General features: G+C 44.7%; 1 protein-coding gene across 3 annotated transcripts in view; it reads left to right on the top strand.

Moving 5' to 3' along the window:
• TNC (tenascin C) overlaps positions 1-2,114 on the top strand; it is a 96,640-nt gene extending 94,526 nt beyond the window's left edge. For all 3 annotated transcript variants that reach the window (XM_055271321.2, XM_063636821.1, XM_063636819.1), the window contains one exon: positions 1,379-2,114. In XM_055271321.2, the coding sequence (XP_055127296.1) occupies positions 1,379-1,489 (111 nt within the window). In that variant the 3' untranslated portion in view covers positions 1,490-2,114. The remainder of the gene's footprint in view (positions 1-1,378) is intronic.
• Positions 2,115-11,574: the final 9,460 nt, after the last annotated feature.

Below are 11,574 nucleotides of genomic sequence, written 5' to 3' on the forward strand. Positions count from 1 at the left end.
ATTTTATCATCTTTATTGCCTTGTCTCAAAAATACTTGTATAATACAAAATTCTTCTGGGAAAAGAAGAAAAAAACCAACAAGCTACATGTCAGAAAGCAAGCCTCTCTTTCATCCTTCCATTTGATTATGGAAGAAGAAAGAGATGACATGGAAAGGAGCCACAGGAGCGGAGCCCCAGCTCCGGCTCTTCTCTTCCTGCTGTGTAGCCTCTGCAAAGTCACTCTTCCTCTCTGGCTTTAGTGCCTACCACAGTACAAGAAGGTGTGGCTTCCAACCCTGAACTATCAGAGGAAAGAACCAGGGCAAAGGCAGGCAGCGTGAGCACCAAGCTGTTGGACTACCATACTCACTGTAACTGAGTAATTACAAGCGGATTTGCCCATGAAATGAATGAGCCATTCTTAAACCTCACATCCCTGTAAGACTCAGAAACTGCCCATGTCAGTGAATGCCAAACAATTAGAAGCAAATAAAGTGTCTCTATTTTTCTCCCATCTCACTAGCCATTTACTTCCCCACAGTGGGGCAAGGGGCCATGTGGGGTTTCATGGATTGACTCTACTAGCATCTGCAGACTTCGCTGAAGAGTCAAACTTGGAACCTGGAAGCCAAGACACAAATACAGTTTTTTCTTGTAGAAAGCTTTGGCCAAAATTTCAAAGATATTTCTCCCTACTTGAGACTAGGGAAGTAATATTTACCAAGCACCTATGACATGCCCAGCTCTGTGATAGCTCCTTTACAAACTCATTAATCTTCATCTCATCTTTCAAGCCTAACATTATCAGATCTTAAGAAAGAAAAAAGAAATAGTAAAACCGAGGCTCAGAAAATATTGAGAACTTAAGACTATTTATCTCTCAAGTAAGAGCACTGATATTTAACCCTATATGTCAAATTGTGAAACTGTGTTTTGTTGATGTTCTTTCTGCTATTCCATACCAAACCCCTATTAAAATACTCCATAGGAATCTCGTGAATTACAGACACACACACACACACATACCATGTATATAGCTATTCAATTCTAGAACTTCTAATAATGACCTGAACTCCTTCAGAACCTATTCCTAAGGAAGGCAGGTTTCATCAGCCACCATTTTGCTTCAAGAGGAAAGACCAAAGCTCCATGCAAACTCAGGCGACTCTTGACTCAGGTGAAAAACTGGGTCAGATTCAGCCAGTTCCTTTGAAAGTTTTCACAACCCAGACCAACAGAGAGATAGGCAAGAGGCAGCTGTGATATACCAAAGGGTCAAATTGAAACAGAACTCATTTAGTTTGAATGACTAAATAGCAATGATCAGTGAACACCTTGCCTAACAGTAACCAACCTAGAAGCCTTCTCTCTCTCTTTTTTTTTTTTTTTTTTACAGGGCGTTAACTGGTTCCACTGGAAGGGCCACGAACACTCAATCCAGTTCGCTGAGATGAAGCTGAGACCAAGCAATTTCAGAAATCTCGAAGGCAGGCGCAAACGGGCATAAATTCCAGGGACCACTGGGTGAGAGAGGAATAAGGCCCAGAGCGAGGAAAGGATTTTACCAAAGCATCAATACAACCAGCCCAACCATCGGTCCACACCTGGGCATTTGGTGAGAGTCAAAGCTGACAATGCATCCCTGGGGCCAACGGCGACAGCATGGGTCTCACCTCCTCTGTGATTTCTTTCTTTGCACCAAAGACATCAGTCTCCAACATGTTTCTGTTTTGTTTGATTCAGCAAAAATCTTCCAGTGACAACATCGCAATAGTTTTTTACTTCTCTTGGGTGTCTCTGGGAATGGGAGAGGGGTAGGATGTACAGGGGTAGTTTGTTTTAGAACCAGCCGTATTTTACATGAAGCTGTATAATTAATTGTCATTATTTTTGTTAGCAAAGATTAAATGTGTCATTGGAAGCCATCCCTTTTTTTATATTTCATACAACAGAAACCAGAAAAGCAATACTGTTTCCATTTTAAGGATATGATTAATATTATTAATATAATGATGATGATGATGATGAAAACTAAGGATTTTTCAAGAGATCTTTCTTTCCAAAACATTTCTGGACAGTACCTGATTGTATTTTTTTTTTTAATAAAAGCACAAGTACTTTTGAGTTTGTTATTTTGCTTTTAATTGTTGAGTCTGAATTTCACCAAAGCCAATCATTTGAACAAAGCGGGGAATGTTGGGATAGGAAAGGTAAGTAGGGATAGTGGTCAAGTGGGAGGGGTGGAAAGGAGACTAAAGACTGGGAGAGAGGAAAGCACTTTTTTTAAACAAAGTTGAACACACTTGGGAAAAGTTTACAGGCCAGGCCTGTAATCCCAACACTTTGGGAGGCCAAGGTGGGAGGATAGCTTGACCCCAGGAGTTTGAGACCAGCCTGAGCAACATAGTGAGACCTTGTCTCTACAGGAAAAAAAAAAAAAAATTTAATTAGCCAAATGTGGTAGTACACACCTGCAGTCCCAGCTACTCAGGTGGCTGAGGTAGGAAAATCGCTGGAGCCCAGGAGTTCGAGGTTACAGTGAGCTATAATCACACCACTGCACTCCAGCCTGGGCAACAGAGGGAGACCCTGCCTCTAAATAAAGAAAAGAAAAGAAAAAAAAAGCTTACAACTTGAGATTCAGCATCTTGTTCAGTATTTCCAAGACTAATAGATTATGGTTTATAAGATACTTTTATACTCATTTCTAATGCAACTCCTAGAAACTCTATGATATACTTGAGGTAAGGATTGTTACCACACATGTGCTAAGATCGCCAGAGGCAGACTGCCTGAGTTCAATTCTTGGCTCCACCATTCCCAAGTTCCCCAACCTCTCTATGCCTCAGTTTCCTCTTCTGTAAAGTAGGGATACTCATACTTCTTATTTCAGAACATTTTTTGAAGAATAAATTATGTTATCCATTTGAAGCCCTTAGAATGGTACCTGGTGTATATTAAGTACTAGTACGTGTTAGCTACCATCATTATCACTTTATATGAGATAGACTGGCGTTCATAGAAATCCAATGACTTGATTGTGGCTACTACTCAATAAATATAATAGAATTTGGATTTAAACCCAGGTCTTCTGGCTCCAATGTTCCTGCTCTCTCCCGGTCCCTTAATGAAAATCTCTCCTTCTTTGGGGAAATGTGTGCTGTGGCAAGAGAGTGAAGGTTGCAGAATGGGATATGGGGGAAGTTCAACCGGATGCTTCCTCAGGCTTCTACAATCCTGAACTCTTAAAACTAGGAAGAATGTCTATTAGGAATATCGCCTTCTCCTCTACATTGCAGTCCCCAAAAAGGGAGCAAGCCCGTATTCCTCCAGCCTCAGACTGAACACATCTAGTGATGGGGAACCCATTTCCCGGATGGCAGGTCTGTTAGTCCTCAGCAAATATAGTGAGTCAGAACTGCTCAACGCATAACATTCTCTTTTTAAACAAGGGTATATGGGGGAGAGAAAATCCCAGTTCATTCTCTTAGGGATTTTCAGAAAATTGACTTATTTTATTAAATAAGTCAAGTTTGGGCTGATAGGCCTCATTCAAATGGAATGTGATGGCTCTGCAGCAAGGATCAGAGGAATTTATGGTTCCAGCCATATCCTTTGTTGCTGAGTTTATCTTGCTTTAATAAATGCTGTCATGTTAGATATACAATGTGCTGTTCCAGATCATAAGAACTGTTGCATGCAGTTCAGCCATAGCAACGCTCTCTTGGCTATATAAATCCAAACAAATGGGCTCCCTGTAGCAACCAGGCCTCGAGTTGGAGGCTTACCTCTCCACTGGCTGCTGACTTGTGAGTCTCTAAACCCAAGTCCTATCCCCTCTCCAGAACTGTAGATGTACTTAATAAAGCTTGAAGGTATTCCCCACAAGCCATATAAGAATCAACTTTGGATTGGTGAAGAAGCCACATCAAACAGGAGTCAGTAATAACCCAAATGGGGACAGGGCAGGCAACCGGGTCTGAGGCCACGGCATTCAAAGACCTTAGTCTCTAGTGTGAGCTAATCATTTCTCAAACGTGTCCTTCAGCCTCTGGCTCTGTGACTTGGCTCAGGAAACCTCTTCCATCTTGAAAGTTCTCTTAAAATTCCACTTCACCCTCAAGACCTGGGCCCTACCCCTGCCCCCATGAAACAGTCAAAATGTCTCTATTGGGAAGTAATTTCCAGGGTGTTCGACCTTCCCTTTGTTCCTTCTCTCATCTGCTCCCCTTCTCCCTGCTCTGTGCACTTCAAGGCCACCCTATTTCGATTGCATCAATGACTCCCAGCTTCCAGGTTGATGTCAAAATGGGAAGAGCCAGCAGGACATTGAAGGGAGGAAACTAGGAGTGGGGGTGGGTCAGGGCACTTGTTGCCCAGCTCCATCTATACAGCATCACAGTGGGCTGTCAGCATCCACATAAGAGAGCCGTAGCCACTGACAACTGACTGTCTACATGCAACTCTCTCTTCAGGTTTAGAAAACTTCTCTCTCACTTGCCCCTTCTAGCCTAGGAGCAGTCACAGCACCCTAGCTGCTGCTAGACTTGGGGAACTGTGCTAGGCTCTGTGGCTCTCCTCCACCCTGCCCACAGCTTTGGGAAAAGCCCCTGTCCTTTAACTGTCCTCAGGGACCCCGGCAGGCTCGCCCACCCCTGGGAGCACTGAGTGCCACTGTTACAGCTGCCTGCTGGCCTTATCCATTATGATTTCTACTTCCTGCCTCTGTTCCTATAGTGATTATTGGTCATTTAATGGCTTTCCAGCATCCAAACTCCTTTCCAGTTTTAGGAAATTTGAGAACCTGGCCTCCTACTAAGGAAGCCACAGAGGAAAATACTCTTTCCTCCTCCCCTTGATAGCCAGGGCATGGGCACGTAACTTGGGCTTTGCCAATTGGATGCCCACAGAGGGACTTCTAACCTTTAGCAAGGAATGCAAAACAAAGAGTGTAGGAGACTGGCTCCCCCACAGAATCTAGCACTGAGGCCATCTATCCGTGGGATCTGTGGCCCAGCACCATGCAGGGTACAGCCATATCTCTCTCTAATGGAGACAGCTGTTTCCAGCAGTGACAAAGGCAGACTGGCTAATGATTCCTGCTACCTGGCCTTCTTTGGTTCCTGATAATTTTCTGTGTCTGCTTCTTCAAACTCTCTGTCAGTTTTATGAGCTTCCTGATATCCTTCCAGAAAATTCCTTTTCTGCTTAGGTAGTCCTAGATTATTTCAGTTCCTTGAAGCCAGATACCTTGGCTAATACTTTCCTCCCTAGACCATGAGCTTCTGACATTTATTGACCCTCTTGTAGTCCCAGCACTGTGTTTGACACTTTAAATATCCAAAGTATCCTAAGCATCATAGTCACCTGTGAGACAAATTGAACTATTCCATGTCATGTAGAAAACTAGGCCTCAGAGGGATCAGGTGGCTTCTCGCAGCCACGCCACTGGGGTCAGACCAAGATTCACAGCCAGGCTGCCTGATTCCAAAATCCAAGTTCTTTTCAGCAAAGATATCTTATTCATTTCAACAAGCCACACTAACTGGAAAACAGCACTTTATTCGTTTCACAAATGCTTGTGGAGCACCTCTCGTGTGGATTTGTTAGTGAAAAAAAGGAGGAAAAGGTCCCTGTGGTCACAGCGTTTATATTCTAACAAAAAACAATGAATGATGAATGTAATAAATGATCAAACTATATGGTATATTCAAGGGTAATAAGGACAAAGGGGACTAGGGTAAGGGGACAGGGTCGCAGTATTCAAAGTAGGGTGGTCACACAGGGTGGGCCTGTGAGAAACCCTCAGGAGACACAGAAGATGAGCTCAATGAATATTTGTTGCGTTGAATTCGTGCTCATTTCTTTCCTTCAGAAGATGGGGAAGCAGCAGTCCAGGGGAGGCTGGGGATTGCCCCAGCCACCACAGCAACCAGGCAGGAGATTCTGATGAAAATCCAGGCTGCATACTCCTCTGCAGTGTGGCATGACTGTCTGTTCTCCAGAAGGAGAGACGCACCTTGCGGGTTCTTCCTCACTGAGCCTCCTATGACCTGTATGCTGTCAAAACAGCTGGCTACACAGCCCAGTCCTTCCCCAGTCTCAGCTTGCCCCACCCAAGCTGGTCTTCCCACCATGCCTTGCTTAAGCCTGGAAAATCCGAGAGCTCCTTGTGGGCTGTCCTCATCGGTCTCCTTTTAAGATTCTCATTTCTCTTTTCATTTAAAAATCAGTGTTGATCACCTCCCCGCTTATGCTCAGCACTACGTGAGTGAAATAACCACATTCCCTGCCTCCATGCAGCCTCTGTGCCCCAGAGAGGTCAGTGACAAACATATGATCAGACAAGCAAATGTGTGATTACAAACTGAGGGCTGTGCTTTGGAAGCAAATATAAAAAGCTATGAAGACATCTAAAGGGGATCTGACGGGGAAGGCTCTCTGAGGAACAGGCATTTGAACCCAGATCCAAAGAGCAAGTAGGAGTTAACCAGGTGAAGGAAGCAGGAGAGGCAGAAGGCAAAATGCAGGTATCTCTATAGTCCTGTGGCTGTCACACTGTGCACAGAGAAAGCCAGAGGCATAGGTGCAAAAGATGCATCGTGGAAGATGAGGTTTCAGGAGTCAATAGGAACCCAGCCATGCAGATCTTCCTGGTCCAGAATAAAAATTTTGTTTTTTTTTCTTCAATACAATGGAAAGCTACTGAGAAGTTTTCAGCAGGAGAGCATTGTGATCACATCTGTTTTTTTAAGTCATCTCTTTTGTTGCATTTGGATTTTGGCTGGGAGGCGCAAAGTTGGAAGAGACCTTCGAGGAGGCTACTGTAGGAATCCAGGTGAAAGGTGATGGAGCCTGGCTAAGTGTGGTGTCATGGAGACAGAGCTATGGTTCTAAGAGATATTTAGAAAGTAAAATTCATGGGACTTAGGGTCCCAGAGAGCTCTCTATGTCCCCACCCTTGTCCCTGAGCAGCCCTCAACTCCCTATAGTGGATTTTTCCTGGATGTGGCTGTCAGTTTTAATTAAGGCAGGCTAGTTAGGGATATGGGAAACTGGAGTCAGGGGCCCATTAACTCCTGGAGCACCAGGTTAGGGTGGGGAAGGAATCAGGAAGGATCCCTCGAGGTGACTGCAGCTAGAAATGAAGACCGGTGGTTAAGGCCAAGGGGAGGTTTGTGGATGGACACAAGGGATGACAGCGTGGGGAGCAGAGGTGAGGATGGAGGTAGGGCCTTGCCTTCAAGCCTTGGCGTCCTGGAGCCCAGCCGAGAGTTGCCAAGGGTTTTCAGCCCCAGATGGCATCATCGACATTGCTCTTTAGAAAGCCTGCTTCCTCACTAGAAATGCATCTGCCCCCGGCCACCTGTGCCTCCCAGCCTCAGTGGGGTACCAGGGGTGCCCTGCATGTGCCTGCTGCCCTGCATGTGCCTGCTGCCCAAGTTTGGGCTGGCAGGACATATTAGCAACCAGCAGAGGGCTCACTCCCCTCATCCTCCTCCCGCCCTAGGGAACTCCCAAAGGAATTACAATCTCTGCAAAGGAAGTAGAAAAAGGCTTTCTTGAGAATCATTTCAATCCCACCAGGATGTAACATAGATTTCAATATTTTACATGAAAATAAAAGCACACACATGCAGTCAAAATAAGCAGCTCTAGCTGGGCGCGGTACCTCATGCCTGTAATCCCAGCACTTTGGGAGGCTGGGGTGGGTGGATCATTTGAGGTCAGGAGTTCGAGACCAGCCTGGCCAACATGGTGAAACCCCATCTCTACTAAAATACAAAAATTAGCTGGGTGTGGTGGCACATGCCTGTAATCCCAGCTACTTGGGAGGGTGAGGCAGGAGAATCGCTTGAACCCAAGAGGCAGAGGTTGCAGTGAGCTGAGATTGTACTACTGCACTCCAACCTGGGCAACAGAACAAGACTCCGTCAAAAAAAAAAAAAAAAAAAAAACAGCTCCCACATTTGCCCAGCACGTTTGCAGCTACAGGCTAAGAAATAGTTTCTCAGAGTAGTGAAATGACTTCCCCCAAGTTCACTCAGCCTCCAAGTGTCAAAGCTGGGTTCTCTGACTCCTTGGGTCACAATACCTTGAGGAACATCCTTCTGCACATTTATTCTTTTATTCACTCTTCCAATTAGGACACTCGGAGCACCTGCCATTTACTGGTTCCCTCATAACACTTTATAATTTGCAAAGCCAGCGTGTTTATAACAATTTCTTTACAGTCACCATCTTTTTAGTGAGAGGTGAGCTCAAATCCCATGTTTTCCAATTACTGAATCATCTTGGTCTAATTGCTTAATTCTTCTGAGCATCCATCAAAATGATCATGAAGTGTACCTACCCTGATGAGAATCTGTGATAGTTTAAAAGAGAAAACCGACAGCATCTTGCCTGGAGAAAATGCTGTCAACACAGGTTTCTCTCACTAAAAATTGAAAGGCAAACTAAACATTTGGGTAAAAATCCTCAAGTCAACCAGCAGATGGCAGCCTCCACCCAGCTTCGGGAGGGCACTAACCGGGCACTCCTGGTAGATGTGTTGAAGTGGATGGGGCTGATGTCTACTGGACTTCTTAGGCTCATAGACATCTTTAGGTAAACAATTTTGCCTTCACGCTAATCCTTCTCTCCATAAGAGGCTAGAACCCTTCCCAGAAGTGGGAAGGAACTTGGCAGGCCTCCTCTTATGTTCTTGACTCCCCATCTGCTACACAGAAATGAGCACCCTCACCCCACCACCTCACTGATCACCTCTTGCAGATGTACGCTGGGGTGGGGGGACAGGAACATGAGACACAGGGAGTTTCTGGCCTTTGTCCAGTCTCCATTCAGGTTCGGCAAGGACCACCAACCCTTGTCTAACATGTTTAAGGCCTCCATTGTATCCATGTCCCATCACTCATTTGCCTGATTTGATAGCCCCATACTGTTGGTTGTGAAGGCCCAACATGCACATTTTTTGTTGTTCTGTGCTTGTCCCTTTGGCTTGTTTCTGGCCCCTTAGCAAGAAGACTTTGATCCTCCTTCCCTGACACTTAACTCACTAGCACAGGGCGAGGCACATCTAGAAATGTGGACTTGTTCCTGTTGCTGTTGCTGTTGTTTTCCTTTTCATCTCTGAAGCCTGGTTTACGTGATGATCCCTGTGGATTATTCTAAGCAGCTTGGGCAATGTTGAGAATAAAGTCAAGAGCCTGCGCCCCCAGAACTTGCCTCCTAGAGCCAGTCTATGACCCCAAAGAGCTGTAGAACAATCCTGTAGGAACACTGAGCTGTGGTCTACCACTCTGCTGCTGAACTCATCCAATGCCAGCCTATGGCTCAGAGGAAAGTGGCCTGAGACATCACGGTAGCCTTCAAGGCCTATATTCCCTGACCTCAAACCCTCTCTCATGATACTCTAGATACGCTGCCTCCCTGCTGTTTCAAACCCAAAAAGCACACTCCCACAGCAAACCCTTCTCCTGGAATGCTCTTTCCTCTAACACATGCATGGTTCACTCATTTTTTTCAGGCATCTCCAATGTCATCTTCTCAGCGAGACCATCCTCATCATCCTACACAAACACACACACATCGCACCTATATGTGCAAAATCACACATGCACACACAAACAACCATCCCCATTCCCAGTACTCATAGTGCATTTTCCACCTGACACACTACTGGCTTACCTATTTATGTGCATGCTTTCTAGGAGTCAAGCTCCACGACAGCAGGCTCTTTGTATGTTTCCCCCCTGCCGTGGCCCTAGTACCCAGAACAGAGCCTGTTCTATTATTTCTCAGTCATTACGTGTTGACTGAATATATGACCTAAGAGGAGAACGCAGCCATCTGTAGCCTCACTTATTGTCTATTCAATTTGTTGAGTGCCAACTATATTCCCAGATCATCATTTTAAAGCTGACACAAACTCAGAAAGGAAGTGATTTTCCTGAAGCCACCAGGTAATCATTGTAGATTTGAATTTAGTTCCCACTCACCCCACACCATGACCTCAACAGATAGGAACCTAAGAATGTAATTTAAAGAAACAGCAAAGGAATTGTTCTAATAAGAACGGACAGAGGCAGCCTCTCCTAAGGAAGGATGAGTTAATGGGCAGAGATTGACAACTGAGAGATCCCGCAGGATATTTACAGAAAAAAAAATACCATAAATATCAGTCATTTCAAAAACAGAACCTGTTATATTTCCAACCAGAATAACTTCTCCAGAGACTTCATACGTGGTCTCTTGGAGAGCATTCTCTCAATTTAGGACAGAGATCCTACCAGCCAGCTACACTGAGAATCACCATTTCTCATGGATCAGTGGGAAAGGGGGCAAAATGAATTGACCTTTCAAGCCTTTGATTTACCATCTTTAACTAAAATAGATTACTCAGATGATGGGGGCAGAGAGCAAGGGGGAATTTCCCAGGTATGGTAGGAGCATAGCTACACTGGATTCACTTGATTATGTTCTCAAGAGCTTCTCCAATAAAGGCCTCTGTTTCCCAGTATAAAATGAAGCTTTGATTATCCCCAGAGGCATCGGCTTTTCATGTATTTCTCTACCACCAGGGCTTTCTGAGCAGCCAGCAAAGAACAAGGCAGAGCAGATCTTCTGGGTGTGAAAGTGGTTTGGGAAAGAGACACAGTAGACCTAGATCAGCAGGAGCTGAGGACCACTCTCCACCTGGACACCCTTCAGGTGAGCATCAGAGTCAGATTTGAAAATGTGTCTCCACCAAAAAGCCACATTCAAAGGTATCAAAGAGCCTTCAACTCAGTGCTCATCTTTCTTTTGCAAGTCTCGGTTAGCTCCAGAGCAGGCTGCGGTGTTCAGCACTCCATCTCCAATGCTGCATCCCCAATGCATAGCCCTTGAACATAGTAGTTGCACAATTAAGATCTCTTTATTAAGAAATAAATTTATAATAGCTGCCTGGATGTTACTGGAAAGGATTCAGAGGTCACAACCAGGCCTACCAGGAAAGAAGTTTCCATTCAATTAATAGATGTGTCTTACTAATATATTTGTCATCCTTAGAATGGAGCATATTTAGACCACCAGGATAGTGAGACAACCAGAAACTCCACCTCTTTAGAAAGAAAAATGGAATAATAAGCAGGGACATAGTCTCTGTCTTAAAATCTCTGCACATCTGTCATGGAGAGAAGAGAACAGACATATTCTATTGTGTGACAGAGAAGAACTAGGATCTGATGGTGAAATCTATAAGGCAACAAACTGCACTCCAATAAGAAAAGAACTTTGAATAACCAAAGCCTTCCAAAGAACAAACAAGCCGTTATAGAAGTGATACTGGAAGATATTGGAGGAACTCTAGGTCTTGGGGGTGGTTCAGACATTCAATAAAGTGGTATTGTAATGTTCCCTCCAGCCCTAAAGTGTGCTTACCTCTTGTTGAGTTAGTTGTTGCATGCAAGCTGTCAAAAAACGTTTCTATTCCAGGTGTTCAGTCTCCAGCCTGAGTTTCAAATGCAACAAAAGGAAGGACAATCATGAAAGGGTCAAGACATCACAAAACACATATGTTATTCTTAAGAAGATGACTCCTGGGGGAGACAG

This window comes from Symphalangus syndactylus, chromosome 3 (genome assembly GCF_028878055.3).
Source record: "Symphalangus syndactylus isolate Jambi chromosome 3, NHGRI_mSymSyn1-v2.1_pri, whole genome shotgun sequence".
Taxonomy (NCBI): Eukaryota; Metazoa; Chordata; class Mammalia; order Primates; family Hylobatidae; genus Symphalangus; species Symphalangus syndactylus.